Raw genomic sequence first — 17,901 nt, 5'->3', positions numbered from 1 at the left:
CGATGAGGATCCTTGCTCGTTTGCTTTTCCCCATCGGCTGTCATGCTGCTAAAGCTGAATGCGGGAGTGGGGCTCTATGCCGTGTATCCAACCGCTCACGGCAGGAGCCCAGGCTCTCCTCCTCCTTTCACTGCCTCCTGGAGCATCCTTCCTCCAGCGCACAGGGACAGGCATCATCACATCACCTGCCACCCTTGGGGGGTCCAGGCTGATGCCTTGGCATGATGCAGCTCCCCCAGAAATGCTTGCAGAGGTGCAAGTGCTTGTTTTCCCCCTTGCTATAACTCATCTTTTGGAACCTTTATCTAATCACGTGCTCTGTATCCTCCAGCCAGCTCCATATCCACGGAAGAGCCAAATAGTGGGGAGCACCCCCAGAATGCTGTTGTGTCCTTTGCAATGGCCAAAGTTCGCCACGGGAGAGTGCAGCCAGGCTGGGGGTGAGACCTGCGCTGCTGTGCCCATCACAGCTGCTGCACCACCCCTTGGGAAGGGTGTTCTCAGTCCTTGGTCGTGCAACAGTGCACTCGGATTAGTGCCTTTTACGAGCAAGGAGCCTGGGGAGCAGTCACCCCTTCTCTCCTCTTCAAGGAGAGTGTCGGCAGAAGATGTGCCTGCCATGTGCATCGTGCCAGCAGAGCCCTCGTGATAAAAGAGTTTGTTATGATTCCCCAGTCTTTTCCCCGTGCTGTACAGAGGCAGTTTTCTTTCTGGTGGCAGTTTCATGCTTTTCACCATCCTGAGGGATGCTAAGGCAAGGGTGTTCACCCCTTGTGCATATATACACCAGGACCATGTAATGGTCAGGGAGTTGCGTTGCAGGAGACCAATAGAAGAGCTAAAAATACCTCTGGGATCAGTGGCTGGCAAAAGGCATATATTTATTTTACACATGTTGTGATTTTATTTCAGTTCTGGGTGTTGGAACGGTTCCTAATCACGAGTCGAGGGGAGTGCTAACGTGTTTCTCATCCTCTGCCCTTGCAGATGCCGGTGTGCTCCTACTTCTTGAAGGGGATCTGCAGCAACAGCAACTGCCCATACAGCCATGTCTATGTGTCCAGGAAGGCAGAAGTGTGCCAGGATTTCCTCAAAGGCTATTGCCCCATGGGAGAAAAGGTAAAGAGAGGACCAGCTCTTGGGGTCCTGGGACAGATGCGCCTTTGCTGAAGCCACAAGCTGTTTTTCACTTGAGCTACGGCACTAAAGGGAGCCATAGAATTGGAAGCTGCTGAACACCTGGATGTGATGAACGGCAATCCTGTGCCTTTCCAAAGGGTTATGGGCAAAGTGGCTTGGTTGCCTTACAGGCAGGAAAAAAACAGGAAACAAATCAAAAGCTGCAGCTCGCAAACGTCGTGCTGGTGTTTCTCCAGGAAGACCCTCTCTGGGGTGCCCATGTTACCGGAGTACGGTGCCTGAACTGATAGCATCTGCCCTGAAAACTGCTCAGTTAAATACATGAGAAGTGAAGGAAGAGGTTTATGAGTCCCTGTTTTACATAGAAAAACCACAGACATTAATGCTTATTTTGCATACTGGCTCTGTGACAGGTTAAAACTCAAGCCCTAGATCTTGTGGCTCAGTCTTAGCAGCAAGACCACCCTTCCTCACTTAGCCTGCAGCAGCTAAACCTCAAGCTGTGCCTGGTTATGTGCCTGGGGGCTTTGTGGGGCCCACCTCCAGGTCCTGGGGGCTCTCTGGTTTAGATCAATGCAGTGAAGTCCTACATGGACTTTATGTGCACCCTCAGTAGATTTACAACCTCGTCTGCGAGCTTATGGCACCCTACGTAACATGCAGAGCTCGAGAAAGAACAGCTTTCCTGGAGCAGAGCCTGGGGCTGGCTGCCACTTGCTGGTTTCCAAAGGAATTTTAGGGCCGTTACGTGCAAAAAAAGTGGAATTTGGGGGTTTATCTGGCATGTTGTGGCTCCCCACTTCTTTGTAGGCAGTGGGAGAAGCGGGTAGCAGTGAGCTCAGTTCCTCAGTGGCACGGAGCCATGCTGCAGGATCTCACCTTTCCTTGCTTCATGGCTAAGGGTGGGGGTTGGCCATGCTGGTGTTCCCCTGGGAATCAAAGTGACCATCCTATCCAGTTGCTGTTTTCCATTAATTTAATAGCATTTTTACCTCAGTGTGAACGACTTTTTTTTTAGTAGTGCATGTAGTTTTCTTTTGAGTTCCATGAACAAGATACAGGCCACCTTCACTTGGTTTCTCCAGCTGCCATCTCAAACTGGCAAGAGCGGTGATGCTGTCACATCAGAATCCCTGAGCAGTCAATTTGCCGTCACTTTTGAATAAAGGAAAGGTGGACTCTCAGATTTATGGAAATTATATTCTTCTGTAGTGGTTCAGAGCTGCCAAGCCTTTCTCACTGGAGGTGGGTTATGCAGTAGGATTTTTGCTCATCCTTTGACCATGCTCATCCTTTGACTGTGCTCATCCTTTGACCATTGTGCCCAGCAGGTCAAGGGAAGTAATTTTCCACCCCTCCTCTGCTCTGGTGAGGCCCTCCCTGGGGCACTGTGTCCAGCTCTGGTGTTCCCAGCACAAACCATACAGGGACCTGTTAGAGCAGGGACACAGAAATTATGGGAGGGCTGGAGCACCTCTCCTATGAAGAAGGGCTGAGAGAGTTGGGATTGTTCAACCTGGAGAAGAGAAGGATCCCAGGAAGCCCTACTATGGCCTTTCAATACTTAAAGAGGGCTTATAAAAAAGACGGGGACAGACATTTTAGTAGGGCCTGTAGTGGTAGGACAAGGGGAGATGCTTTTAAACTAAAAGAGGGTAGATTCAGACTAGATAGAAGGAAGGAATCCTTTACTGCGATGGTGGTGAGGCACTGGCGTGGTAGATGCCCCATCCCTGGAAACGTTCAAAGTCAGGTTGGACGAGGCTCTGAGCAGCCTGATCGAGTTGATGTCCCTGCTCATGGCAGGGAGGTTGGACTAGATGATCTTTAAAGGTCCCTTCCAACTCAAACCATTCTATGATCTTATGATAATGATTTGCGGTGCCACATTGGCCCACCTCTATGAACCCAGCTGGAGGATGGGAGCCATCCTCTTCTCTCAATCTGCTTCTCTCTGGGGATTTTCATAGTCTCTTCTATGACACCTTTGATATGGAAGAAAACATCACATCAGTGTCATGGCTTGGTTCAGCTGCTTCTACGAGCCAACAGTAACGAACTGGAGGAGACAGAAAGCCTCCTCCTTGAAATGGAGACTCCAGATACCACACTGAAAACGTGACAGGAACTTTGCAAGCACTGCTTTAGATTGGCTCTTTGGCTGAAAAAATGAGCTGCTAATGAAACAATCATTTTCTTTGCCTCAAGTCTGCCAGATCACAGGGTGCCATCCCAAATATGCCCCAGCGGGCCTATGCAATATTATTTTATTGCATTTAATAGATAATGCATGAATAAATGTCTGCCAAGGCACCGTTTTGCTTAGACTTGCTGCTCCTGGAGATTCTTAACTCCCTTGTGATTTTGAGTGCTTTTCACCGGGGAAGTCACTGGGATGAGCGGTCAGATGCTTGGATGCAGATGCTGCTCTGGACTGGAGCCCCAAAGGTCTCTTCTTTTCTCCACCCCTGTAGCTCTCATTGGCAGAGGTACAACCCAGCAAGTGAAGCCATAGGTGCTCAGCATCCACACCGTAGCATCATCGTGCAAAGCCACCAGCCTGTCCCAGAACACAAACACAATGGCGGATGGTGCCTTCTGCAAGCAAAGCCATCCCTTCTCGAGGAGAAACTGCTACAGAGCAAAAACCAGGCAAAGGGAAAAGGAAAAAAGCTCAAAGTGAGAGCTGTAGGGAAAGCAGGGTATCAGCAGCAGTGGAGGGAAACGCTAATAAATTAGTCTATGCCTAATTACTTTTTGTGGCCAGTGTGTGGAGGGGGCTGCATGCAGGATAAGCGTTTCCTCTGAAGGAAAACACAGACATCCTGCCACCTCCCTCCAGCACAGTGCTAGCCACGCAGGCAGGGTCCCTACAATTATTTGTAAAATATTCCAATTTAAATGAAAATATAAAAGAGATATTTAGAATATTTATTCTATTAGTAAAAGTGCTTACCGTGTCACTTTTAGAGTGTCAGAAAAGCATTCTCCTACAGATGATGGATAGCAGCCTGTAATTATATATGGGGAGAAATTGCTGAGCAGGCCATATTTAACTGGGGAGGAGAAATACCAGCTTGGGCCATTAAGGGTTAATTTTATTCTCTAAATAATATAAAAAGTGCTGAGTCTGTGCCTTTGCTCAAAGTAGAAAGTCCTCAAATGGACCCCGGAGAGTTTATAATATTCTACTGAATCAAGTAAAAATGTTAACCTTGCTTCATAAAACGATGGCTTGTTAAAGATGCGCAGTCCCTTTTCTTTTGAATAATTTAGGCCTGGAGTAAATCTTCTCTCGTTCTGCCTTTCCCTGTCCGAGGAACGGCGAGAGCTGTCTGCCTGTGGTTTGAACCACAAAGGGCACAGACAGCAAAGGTGTGTGATGCTGGCGTAGCATCCCCAGTGGATAAACTCAAAGAAGGATGGCTGGTAATTAGGGATTTAGGTTCTTTTGTGCTGGGCTTTGGCACACTGGACTCTTTTCCCAGTTGTGTTTTCCTTTTTGTGCTCCCCCGAAGAAGCATGTTTTCTGATTTTTATCAGATCTTCATAAAAAATGTCCCATTATTATCCATAATTTATGATGTGTCGTTGGCAGTGTCATCTCTTAAGTACTTTCTAGAATGTCTTGCAGGATGCTCAGGCCAAGCTGATCAACCCTTGACCCATCCCATGGGCTGTAACTCCAACTGTGTGAGCTCTTCATACAAACAATGCTGGGATGCTCTATCTTCATCAGGATCTTACTTAGAATTAAGTGAGAAAGCTTTAATTTTGTGTTGCCAAGTCCCTTCTTCCAGAACGTAGACTGTAGAGGATAAAGGTCCCTCCACTCTTGGGTTGAGGGGGCAACTCCTGTACAAGAGCATGACCACATCCTTCGTTAAGGAATGTTACCCCCAATATTAGTCATTTCCAGGAGGGAGCTGGTAGCAAAGCTAGGACCTTGATTTCCAGCATTCTCACCGGTTCCTTGGTTGTAGGTGAGGACGTTCCTCCACCCTGTGTGCACACATGGGAACCTACAGCTTCCTAAAGGGATTGAATGGACCTGCAAGTTCAGCTTCCTGAAGCAGTAGGTGACATACAGCTCCAAATAGCTCTGTGACGTGCATCATCTCTAAACACAATGTCATAAATGTCTTAGCTAAAGCCACAAAGCTATGCCCACCATGGAAATCTCCTTGCCGCCTTGCCTGGAGCTCCCTGAGCTTCTCTGGCACCATGAAATGGTCACACTGGGTGAGGCTGGTCCCTCTGGGCTGGTCACCTGCACTGGAGGAAGCCCGAAGGGGGAAGTGGGAAGAGAGGGAGAAATGGGGCCTCTTGCAGGTGCTCCCCAGGGTTTTCCGAAGACGTTTTAATGAGCTGCTCTATAGTAAAAGTTCCTCTCTGGTTCCCCGTCCCTCCTCCCATATGGGTCCTCATGCATGCATCTTGGCTTGGGGCATGAGTTCACTAGAAGAGGATGGGGTGAGGCTGGTGGGTGCAAGGGATGAGGTAGCACCAGTGAGTGAAGCTGTGGTAGCATGTTCCCCAGGGTTACAGAGAAGCAGGAGGAGATGTAGTCGTGAGTGGCTTGCATGACCAGCAAGCCTGGAGAACAGATGCTCATCTTGTCTGAGAGGTGGTTTCTCTGCCAAGCCGCTCTCCTTGCTGAGCTCACATTTCACTCCTGAAATAATACCCAAATAATATGAAATAATACGAAATAACACTTGGCCCAAAGGAGCCTGTAGGGTGATAATGAGTTGTGTGTCAGGCTGCTGTTGTAATATTTGATGGCTAACCATGGGCTGAGATCTCTGCACGGCTGAGCACTCATTGCATTGATTCACAGTTGGACTTGATCTTAAAGGTCTTTTTCAACCTAGATGATTCTATGATTGATTCTATACATCCATAGGCAACACCAATGAGCAGGTGCCTTGAGATTTGCTTCATGGGCACAAAACATGGCTTATTGGGGAATAAACTGTATGTGTAAGAATTGTGGCAAGGGTCAGTTTTGGTGCGTCCTCCAGCCCTTGCAGCAAAGGCAAGCTTTGTCAGAGCAAAGGCAAGCAAGTCAGCCCAGTCTCCTCTAACTGCTGCATCTGTAAAATTGTTTTGTATTAAATAAGCTTTTCCCCCATGGTGTACATTAGCGAGTGTGCCGCATTAAATACCTATCTTCATATTGTTTCCATCAGCTGCTGTGAAGCCTGTGGGTAAATTGTTCCCCCGTGGGAACTGTTAAACAGTAAGACACTGAGATTAAACATCGAGGCTACCGTGATATATTTATGTACTGGAATAAATCATGGGTAAGCGGGGACTCTGTGCTCCAGTGTTTGCTGGCAACTCATTGCTCCTGGGGACCCCAACCGGCATGACCAGCCCAGTTCCTGACAATTGAAGCTTGACTGCCACCACAGCAGGGATGCTCATGGTTGACCTGCACTGGGACTGCCCATCCATCTCCTAAAATCCATCTTTTCAGTCCTGCTGAGTTGCTTGGCCAACAGCCTTTCACCAGAGCTCTGACTTACACCTTACCCATGTACACTGTTGGCAAAGCTCATGCTAACGAAGGCAGGTCTAGTTAGCATGTGCTGCCTGAGGAAGTGCCACTTCCTTAGAAAAATAATTTTCCTCCCCCAGGTGGATTGTGGTGTTTTTCACAGTGGCAGCTGCTTGATTCTTCTGTAGAAAATTCAAACATTGGGACTTTTTCTTAGCTGACGCCTTGTTCTTGTTTGTGTTTCTGTAGTCTGATGATGTGCTTGGTTGGTTATTTTCTCCTTTTCTGGTGGAAGTTTAACACGTTCCCACCATAAACTTATGTGTCTGATACTTAAATCTAACACATTTTCTTTTTAGGAAAAGCCACATGAACTGTGTTAGTAGCAGCAAACAGTTTGAGATTTTCTCTTCATTATCCAGTGCTCAGTTTGCAATGGAGAGTGGCAGAGAGGTCCTTGTTCCCCTTAATCCGTTATCACAGAAAGGTGAAGATCAATGCTGTTCATATTGCGTGTTCTCAGCTGGTTTTTGTTGCTTGCTGGGTAAAACAGCTTTTTTCTTTCCTCACAGCCAACAGCCATCAGGTGTTGGTCTTTCTGGGTCTTTATTCCCCCTCCTTTGGTCCCAGGTTGACTCCCAGCAGCTTGACTTTCCCTTGAGCACACACAATCATTGAGGAACCTACCTGTGCACATTCATCCAGGTAGCTGTTGGCCGATTCCCAGGTCTGTAATTGCACTCCACCCCCATCTTTCATTGAGTCATAGAATAGTTTGGCTTGGAAGGGATTTTTAAACGTCATCTAGTCCAATCCCCCTGCAATAATCAGGGACATGTCCCACTAGATCAGGTCCCTCAAGGCCCTGTCCAACCTGACCTTGAACACTCCCAGGGATGGGGCATGCACAACTGCTCTGGGCAACCTGTGCTGGTGTCTCTCTACCCTCACAGGAAAAAATTCTTCCTTGATGTCCAGTCTGAACCTGCCCTCTTTCAGTTTAAAACTGTTTCCCCTTTTCCAGTCACTACAGGCCCTGGTAAAATGTCTCTCTTCATCTTTCTTATAATCCCCCTTTCCATACTGAAAGACCACAATAAGGTCCTCCCAGAGCCTCCTCTTCTCCAGGCTTCTCCAACCTCAGCTCTCTCAGCCCTTCTTCCTAGGAGAGGTGTTCCAGCCTGCTGATCATCCTGAACTTCTGTCCCAGTGGTCATGGTGGCCACCACAGCACCTGTCACATATGGTGGGGAGTTGAAGGACACTGGCTGTCCTTTTCCTGCAGCATTGAGAGACTTGTGACAGCAAAAAGCTTGGAGGTGCTTAATGGTAGAAGCTTCTTGAGTCTAGCAAGTATAAGAATCACCATGAATTTTTAAGCTGCATATAAATCCTTTAAGAATGATTTCTTGCTTCTCCATGCTGCTGCTGTGATCAGTTGTGCTCCTTCTTCCTGAGGTTGCCGCTGCTGTGGTTGGGCTAGTGGTGGGATGTGAGCTGCTCTGTGCTCACTGGTGCCATTTCAGAGCTCCAACATCTCCCTTAGAGGAGAAGCATGTGGACAAATCTCTGGATGAAAAGTCCCTTGAGGGTTGTTCAACATCTTCTGGTTGTGGAAATCCTGAAGGCCCAGGCTGCTCCTTGATCTCGTCCCTCCAAAACTGGTACTGGCCATGGCCAGAGGGGCTGTGGGAGAGGTTTTAGATGTGTTGGGGGTTGTGAAGGGAAGCACCTCAACTTTACAAACAGCCCTCTCCTTTCCCTCCAGGTGTGCTAGCACTGAGATATTAGCACCTTGAATCCTGGGTTCAGTTTTGGGCCCCTCACTACCAGAAAGACATTGAGGTGCTGGAGTGTTGTCCGGAGATGGGCAGTGAAACTGGTGAAAGGTCTGGATCACAAGTCCGATGAGGAACTGGGGGAGTTTAGCCTGGAGAAAAGGAGGCTCAGGGGAGACCTTATCATTCTCTACAGCTCCCTGCAAGGAGGTTGTAGGCAGGTGGGGTCAGTCTGTTGTCCCAAGTAACAAGTGACAGGACAAGAGGAAATAGCCTTAAGTTGTGCAGGGGTGGGGTTTAGATTGGATATTATGAGAAATTTCTTCACTGAAAGGGTTATCAGGCATTGGAACAGGCTGCCCAGGGAAGTAGTGGTATCACCATCCCTGGAAACTTTCAGAAAATGCATAGATATGGTGCTTAGGGATGTGGTTTAGCGGTGGACTTGGCAGTCCTGGGCTAACGGTTGGACCCAATGATCTTAAAGGTCTTTTCCAACCTAAATGATTCTATGAGAGATGTTTTGGAGCTGAGTTTCTTCCAGGTCAGTTTTCTGGGTGGCAGCCTTGTTCCTGTAGGTCTTCACCATCACATCAGTGGGTCAGCAAAGGTTTGCTCCTCTCCTGGAGACCCTTCAAATACTGTGTGAGACCTTAAGAAGCTCCTTCACATACAGATGGTTTTGTGCATGCTTTTCATTTTGGACTGACTAAGAGGTTTCAAATGCAGATGGTTTTTCTTTCAGATCACCCCAGGGCTGATACTTGGAGACAGCCACCTGTGGCAGGAGCAGGTTTCCTGGCTCAAAGTGCTCATCTCCAAACTCCCTGACTTTGTTATGCTGAATTAGATGCAGTCAAGCTGAGAAGCTCCTCCGTGTCCAGCTACCAGGGGGGCTGCTTGAAGTGCAAGAAGTCTTAATATAAAACCTCTCCTTTTGTTATTAGCATGGGGAGGGATACAGAGAAGTCTAAGCTTTGAGACATCCCAAAATGTCTGTATTTCGGTCATACCTCCATCTTACTCCTTTTATGATTCTATCAGAACTGCTTCCAGTTTCTTCTCCCCTTTGATTCAGAGAGAGGTGATGGCTGCAGGACACACTAATGGTGTTGGGTAGGGGAGGACAGGATCTTATAGGTGTGCAGGATCTGACTGGACTGGAACAGAGAGGCCATGGGGAAACAGCGATGTGATCAATGGGCCTCTGAACATGAGGAGGGGCTGCCCAGGAGGAAGCTGGAGCTGATGTTCATTAAGGCCGTAAATCCATGAAATGAGTGAGCTGATCAAAGGATGGAGAAGAGGAATGCATGATTTTGCTGCTCAGAGACTTATCACTTTTCCATCTCGGTGAGATCTTTAAAGATGACCTACATGAGGATGGGCTTGCTGAGACCTGATACCCTGCATCAGCTTCCATGTCAGCAGACACACCATGCTCCGGCTCCTATTAGAAGAGTCAAACAGATTTAACCACCTGCATTCATGAAGGTTGGGCATTAGGGTCTGGACATCAGCAAATTGCTTCTTTTTAAGAGATGACCCATTGTATACACTTCCAGCAGGACAGGGTATGATGAGGAGGTGTTGCATGAAAACATCTTGGCAGCTTCTCCTGCCCCTTCTCTCAGTCCTGTGTGGGAAAGAGCCATTTAAGACTGAAATTTATCTCTGTCTTGGACGCAGCTGTTTTGGGCTCAGATAGAGGGCAGGTGGTAGAAATGCCCTCACAGCTACAGAAATGCTGGTTGTGTGCATGAAGCTTTGTATAGGGCTGGTTTTAGAGGTTATGAACCCTCTCCAGGCTTTATTCAGGTAAGATGTCAATAGGTTTGCAGGGGGGAAAGAGGAGAGGAGTTTGCCAGGTGGATGCATCAGCATCCTTTTTCCTGGTGCTGAAGCAGGCACGGCTTGGAGAACTACCTGGTTGTGGCTCCCTCACCTTCATTTTGACCCAAGTCTCGTTGGGTCTACATGCCAGGAGTTTTTAGTGATATTTTAGGCATATCTGTAGCAGTGTCCACCTGTTCCAGCTGCAGGTTCCTGGTGTGCTGAGTGGTCCTCACCTCTCCTGCTGATTTTTGTTGCTTGCAGTCATGTCTGGGAGACACTGGACATAACTCCTGGGCAACAGGGCAGCCCCTTCTCTGGGATAAGGTATTTGTGGCTTACCTTCTCCCATTGTTCAGAAATAGCTGATGAAGAGCACTGCCTTTGATAGCTCTTTTATGGTCCACTGCAGCTGTATGAAAATCAACTACAAAAGCAACTTCATTTTGTTTATTTTTAATTTTGGCTGTGGTTGACAGATGTTTCCTGGGTGCTAGAGTTGCCTGCTTGGTTTGTTTTTTTTTCCTATAATGTGTAGCAGAAGTCTTCAGTCAACACACTGATTAGTAAGTAAAATCTTAACTGAAAAAAAAAAAAAAAAAAAAAAAAGGTGGGTAGGCTTGGTAGTGGGTCTGCTCATAAGGTCACGAGTGGTGGCCAGGCTGGATTTGAGCAGGCTGAAATCTGACTGACTGGGAGCATCCCGTTGGCTTGCTGGGGACATCAAGTCCTTGTGCATCTCCTCTGGGCAGTGATGGTTGTGCTGCTGATAGTAAGGGGTAAATCTTGGTACTGGCGATGGGAGCTTTCCATTGTAAACACTTGCTGGCTTGCAGAGGTTTAAAACTAATCAGGCTTCTTCCGTGTCCAATCCTACCCATGTATCGGTGCAGAAATCTTTGTAGGTTTCCAGTTGCATTTTATTTACCGTACTCTGTAATGGCATAATGAGAGTTCTTATTGCTACTTTAATTTAGCTGTAGTATCTTCAACAGCATTCAGATGCTTACATTAAAGACGTTGCTTATCAGAGCAAACTTGAACTGCTTGGTAGTCTCGGCTAGTTGATAATAGTGCCTATATAAATACCGGGGTGTGATTTTCTCTCTTGCACTTCAATATCTCTGTAGAAGGAGGTGCATCGCAAAACATGAAAATTAGGAAAGTTCAGGGGAAAAGCAGTCACTGAATCATGGCTATAAAGTGGGAATATGCTGATGAGGCAGGGAGTTCTTGATTTCAACCCGAACTTCTGTACAAATGAACACAAAGAGCAGATTTTGTCTTTGCTTCCCGTGCTGGAATCTCCCTTTGTTCCCATCTGTTCTCTGTTGTTGGACAGTCTCTGCAGCCTGCGAGCAGTGGCTGGCACCTTCCATGAGCCACCTGGAATCATGCACATGGTGGAGCCCCTGTCATACCTCATGCAGATGACACTGTAGGGGATGTCTGGTGGATATCTGGCTTGCTCCACCCCTGACAGTGATGATTTGGGGTTGGTGATCACTGTCAATGGGTTCCCCATGTGAAATTGGCTCCATCTTGGCTTTGGGGTGTGATGGATGAGATTTTGAGGGTCTCTGATGGAAAAGGGGTTCTTCAACAAAGTGGTGTGGGGAGTGATTGAATGCTGTAGATATTGCCATACTGCAGTGAATGCCAGGTTGGGGATTCAACTTCTGGATGGACATATCCAAAAAATTATAGTCAATGGCTCTATGTCCAAGTGGAAGCCAGTAATAAGTGGTGTCCCTCAAGCATCTGTACTGGGACCAATACTGTTTAATATCTTCATTAATGACATAGTGGGATTGAGTGCACCCTCAGCAAGTTTGCAGATGACACCAAGCTGAGTGCTGCCATTGATTCCCTTGAGGGAAGGGAGGCCATCCAGAGGGGTCTTGTCCCGCCTAAGGAGTGCACCCATGTGAACCTCATGAAGCTCAATGAGGCCAAGCACAAGGGTCCTGCACCTGGGTTGGAGCAATCTCAAGCACAAATACAGGCTGGGTGGAGAACAGACTGAGAGCAGCCCTGCAGAGAAAGACTTGTGGTTGCTAGTCGATGAAAAATGGGACATGAGCTGGCTGGCAATGTGCTCTTGCAGCCCAGAAAGCCAAGTGTATCTTGGGCTGCATCCAAAGCAGTGTGACCAGTGGATCTAGGGAGGGGATTTTTCCCCTCTGCTCCACTCTGGTGAGAACACCCCAGAGCACTGTGTCCATCCCTGGGGTCCCCAGCACAAGCCAGACAGGGTCCTGTTGGAGCGGGGCCAGAGGAGGCCATGGAAATGGTCTGAGAGCTGGAACCCCTTTGGTATGAGGAAAGGCTAAGAAAGTTGGGGTTGTTTAGCCTGGGGAGACCATCTTTCAGCCTTTCAGTATAAAAAGAGGACTTGTAAGAAAGATGGAGAGAAACTTTTTTACCAGAACAAAGAGTAATGAATGGTTTTAAACTGAAAGAGAGTAGCTTTAGATAGGACATAAGGGCGAACTTTTTTTCCAGCAAGGGTGATGAGACACTGGAGCAGGTTGCCCAGAGAAGTTGTGGATGCTCCATCTCTGGAAGTGTTCAACATCAAGTTGGATAGGGCTTTGAGCAACCTGATCTAGTTGAAGATGTCCCTGCCTATGGCAGGGGATTTGGACTAGATGAACTTTGAAGGTCCCTCCCAACCCAACCCATTCTATGATTTGTTGATTCCTCCTTATTTCTGTGACTTGGCTTTTGTGGTGGTTCAACTGGTCCTGGGTGATTCGGGATTGGAGTAGGGCTGCACTGGCTGGTCTTCCCCTCCACCCTCTTGGCTTGCGTTGTTTCTTTTATTTATATTTTGGCTTACACTGTCTTCAGGCGTTGTTAGAGTTCTGTGGCTGTCCTCCAAGCTGATTCAGGACACGGTCAGAAACCAACCCTGGAAAATCCAACTTCTGGCCAGTGCGACTCCAAGCAAGGTGCTCACCAGTCTGCAGGGAGCTGGAGCAAGACCTGACAGGAAGCAACTCCCAAATAAGATAGTATGTTTAAATAAAAAATAAAAAAAATTGAAATGCTCAGTTATGGTACCTCTGCTCCTGCTTGGAGCTGAAACCTGGAGGTGTTGCTTATGTGCATGCTGGAGAGATGCAGTGCTCTTTGACATCATTTTGCTATGTGGGAAATTTCAATTACAGAGGAAGTAACATGTCCAAACCATGGAGCAGAAAGATGAGAAGTAACAGCTGACGGGAACGTAGAGGAAGATGGCAAGAGGTGGCAGAGAAGGGGTGCAAAATAGAGCCCCATCCATTAGGCCATTTCAGTTTGGGCTGGACCATGCTGGAGGAATGGATGCTGCAGGGACAAGGCTTTTTCTTGGCCACTTAAGTCTCCTGCAGCTATTTTTCTGCCTCTTCCCAGTGAGTTTAGAAATACCATCCCATTCTTACTCCAGCTCCGGAGGTATTTTAGCTCAAATGCTGTTTTATTGCCTGCAAATACCGGGGAAGAGGGTTCATGGCTTTGCAGTAGATCCTAGGGAGCATTTGGTAGATCCCAGATACTAATGAGCACTTGGAGAAGGCCATCAGAAGTCATCGCTTCCCTGCAAGCATTTAGCTCAGATCACCAAACTATTTTGAGGGCAGAAACCCATTTTGGAGCAAATTCCTTAGGATAATTGTGTTGGCTAAATTTCTCCATCATTATTCCACAGCCTGGATGATGTTTGGATGTATTGTCCTCCAGGTTTTAATGACGGGGAGCTGGATTTTTTTTTTTAAGGCTGCTTCCGTCTGCACCCAATTATAAAAAAGCCATGAAAAAAAAGCTATTTACTGGCTGTCAGTTCAGAGTGGTGTCAGAAAACAGCTCCACCACCTCCAGCGATAGCTTCCCAGCAGCTGCTTAGCACTGAGACATGGTGGGTAAGAGGGACATTAAAACAGCCTGACATCAATCCACTCGCTTAATCCTGCACTTGGCAGCGAGGCTACCTGTAGTAGTTCCAGTGAAGCTGCATGGATGTGCTTTAAAAAATAGAAAGTACTTGAGTTGAGGCACTTGTGTTTTGGGGATTAACTTGTGCTTTTAATGCTCCCCTTCCCCAGAAGGTCTGCTTTTGTCACCACATTGTGCCGGGTTTCCAGGAAGGAGCTGGACTCGGGTCCGTCATGGTGGATGGAGAGTTAGACACAAGTCCAAGGAGATGGGAAGATGCTCCAGCACTTTGCCATCTCTTGTCTGTCTGCTGGTCCCTTGTCACCTGCTGTTGACTGGTGCTGGAAAAGTAGCAATCAAGCAGGGGGTGAGACAAGCCTGGAGATATTAAAGAAGTTCAACCTGGGCAAACTGCTGGTAGAGCAGAGCTGGAAATGCCAGGCTGGTCATCCCCACCCTGTAAGGTCAGTGGGTGGTTGTTAGTTGGCCCAGTAACCCAGCTTCGCCTTCTGCCCTCTGCTGCTTCCTGCCAAGCTCGTTCGTGGAAAATGTTAATTAACGTCATTCCCAGGGCTGAGCCGGGACCTTTCAGTTGCTGCCTCCTTCTTTGCCAGGTCCATGCTAAAGAAGGCTGTGCCCTGCAAAACCCCCTCATCCCTGTTCCGCTCCCCATGCACGTCGGGGCCTGTTGGGCCATTTAAGGCTTTGTGAGTCGTTAACAGCACCTTGAATTTCACCCAAAGCTGCCTTGGCAGCCAGGGAGGAGTCCCGACCATGGGGGCTGCCAGCCGGGCACTGTCCCAGTGCTGGGCACCGCTGCCGGTCTCCTCCAGGCAGGCTGTGGGGGGAACCCCAGAGTGAGGAGACCAGGATGGGGACGACATCAGTGGGATGATGACATCTTCATCAGCACCCGATGGAGCCGGGGAGGTTTATCCCCAGGGCTTTTTAGGGCTGCTGTGAGTTTTCCGTTGTCTCTCTTGGAAGGGATCAGAGGGTTTTTTCTCTTTTTATGATCCAACCTGTGGGCTGGCAGGGATCCCATGGGGGTATAATTAGCCACCCCAACAGGTGGAAGGGATCAGATAGCCCCCAGTGCGAGGTCATGCCCGCCACCCCGCAGCCCTGCTGGGCTTCACCCTGGCTGACACACAGTGGGCAGCAAACCACCTTACAGCAACCCAGCCCCAGCATGTTTGCTCTGGCATGCAGGGCAAGAGCAGAACAGTGGCCATAAATAAACAGAAGGGGCTTTTCCAACCACTGAGCCCAGCGGGGAGGTGATCCCAGCCTCATCATCCCAGCCCTGAAACAGCGACGATGCACGGGGCATTACGGAAGAAAGGCCGAGCTCTGAGAGCGGTGTGGAAAAGCCATTAGAAACCGGAGCTGGGGACATGGCCCTGGGATTAGTCGCACACGGTTTGTTTTCTTTATTAAGTATCTTTTTGCCATGGAGCCAATAAACATGGTCTGGTGCAGTGATTGACTTGGAGGTTGGTGCTGGTGAGAGCACTGGGGAGGTGCCATATCCTGATCCTGGCACCCAGCCAGGACCACAGCACCATCCCTCCCGCAGGGATTTGTAACTGGTCCCTTGGGTGCCCTGCTTGGAAGAAACAGCCATGTTTCTTGGCTTTTCCCCAGAATAGCATCATTCCTCGGCATAGCAACATCACCACCAGCTGCAAGGGTGAAGCATCCATGTGGCTTTTTGAGACCAGGGCTCTTTTTTTCCTTCTCTTCTCCTTTCAAGTCCATTTTGTCCTGGAAACTACTCTACAGAAGCAGGTCTCACATCCTTGAGGCTCTGAAGAGCTGCTGCCCTGACAATGAATAGCAATAATCAGCATCAGGTGGGTTCATAATTAATAGGAGGCTTTCAGGGTGTCACCATCATCACAAGGATGGAGACCCAGAGGTGGTGGTGGACTAGAAGCCTTCCAGCATGCAGTAGATCTGATGTACCATCAGGCCAGCTAGCCATCACACGGGATTGGTGCAGTTGAACTAGAGCTGGCCCCAGCTGTAAGAACGATATGGGAATTACTTTGCATTGATGCTGGTCAGGAACATGATCACACAGCCCAAGAGCCCATCCCTCACTGTTTTGCTGCCTGACACTGTACGGAACCTGAAATCCTGAGGTTTTGCTCATGCTTCCCTTGGGATCCACTTGCCCTGTCAAAGTGAGCTCAGCAGTTCTGCCTGTCCTGTGCCACCGGAGTCGTATAAGTTTTAGGCAGGCATTATCATCCATCACTGCCCATTCAATAAAGAATGGCTTTGGGCAGAGAATGTGGGGAAAAGGGGAATGAGAAGATAAACCACAAGCGGTTGCAGGTTTTCTCCATGTAGATGGTCTCAGCTGGCACCGCGCCAATGTGGCTTTCAGCCTTTCCATCTCTCCATCACCTGGCAGCAGCCCCTGGGTTCATCCTAGCCTTCAATCCTCAACAGGCCATGCCTTTAGTTTTTCTCTCCTCTGATTTTGTTTCACTTACTTTTAAAGCAGTTATCAGGTTGAGGGGTTTGCTTCTCTGCTCATTATTTTTCATGACAAGGACTGCCCTTGAAAGCTGTCTTGTCGCTGTCTTTTGCAAACATTTATTCTTGGTCCGGGCCATAGCCCGTCTGCAGGTGGAGGTGGCCAGACCAGCACGAGTTGGGAAGAAGGTAGAGGAAAGTGAAAGCTGTTCTCCCAAACCTCTGCTTGATTCAAATTTCTAGGTGATTTGCAAGGGAATGGCTGCTTAAACACAAGCTTTCTGTGCTGAATGTGATGGTTTTCCCATACCCGCTCTGGAATGGCATACCCAAAATAAGCATCAACGCTACTGCTAGCTCGGGGCAGGCAGGAGCTGGCCTTGCCTGCATGGCTGGGATGCTCTAGTCTCTAGTGATGCTTTTCCAGTGCTTGTCCTTGAGCGGAAGAGAGCAAACAGTCTCCTGGGCTGCATCTGAAGCAATGTGGCCAACAGGTCTAGGGAGGGGATTCTGCCCCTCTGCTCCACTCAGGTGAGACCCCCCTGGGGCACTGCACCCAGCTTGGGGGTCCCTAGCACAAGCCAGGCAGGGACCTGCTGGAGCGGGGCCGGGGGAGGGACACGGAGCTGGTCCGAGGGCTGGAGCATCTCTCCTATGAAGACAGGCTGAGAGAGCTGGGGTTGTTCAGCCTGGAAAAGAGAAGGCTCCGGGAGGGAGACCTTAGAGCAGCCTGCCAATACCTAAAGGGGGCTGATAAAAAAGACGGAGAGTTTTTACCAGGGCCTGTAGTGATAGCACAAGGGGCAATGATTTTAAACTAAAAGAGGGTAGGTTTAGATTGGACATAGGAAATGAATGTTTCCTGGATAGGGTGGTGAGACGCTGGGCCAGGTTGCCCAGAGAAGCTGTGGATGCCCCATCCCTGGAAAACTGAATGGGGCTTTGAGTGACCTGATCTAGTGGAAGGTGTCCCTGCCCATGGCAGGGGGGTTGGACTAGATGATCTTGAAAGATCGCTTCCAACCCAAACCATTCTGTGATTCTGTTTCTATGAAACAGGATTTTGGAATAATGGCAGACCCTGGGCACTGTTTAGAGATGACTCTAGTTTCAGGTTGCCCATTGGCTTGTAGACTTACTTACCATTGAAGGTCCTTCAAATTGAGGAGGAAAGTCATAAACTGTGGGTTTAATGAATTTTTATTGGAAAAGCGGTGCTGTCACTGCACCGTGCCCCCCATC

The 17,901-nt window shown here is 48.5% G+C and overlaps 1 protein-coding gene across 1 annotated transcript in view; it reads left to right on the top strand.

Annotated features, from left to right (window-relative positions):
• Positions 1-17,901, top strand: part of ZC3H3 (zinc finger CCCH-type containing 3) — a 186,878-nt gene that overhangs the window by 151,001 nt on the left and 17,976 nt on the right. Inside the window, exon 9 of the mRNA XM_080381129.1 lies at positions 988-1,119. Coding sequence (XP_080237255.1) covers positions 988-1,119 — 132 coding nt within the window. The remainder of the gene's footprint in view (positions 1-987; positions 1,120-17,901) is intronic.

This window comes from Falco punctatus (genome assembly GCF_963210335.1).
Source record: "Falco punctatus genome assembly, chromosome: 3".
NCBI classification, from domain to species: Eukaryota; Metazoa; Chordata; class Aves; order Falconiformes; family Falconidae; genus Falco; species Falco punctatus.
Note: the sequence above shows the minus strand (reverse complement) of the source record. Positions and strands in the feature narration are given on the sequence as shown.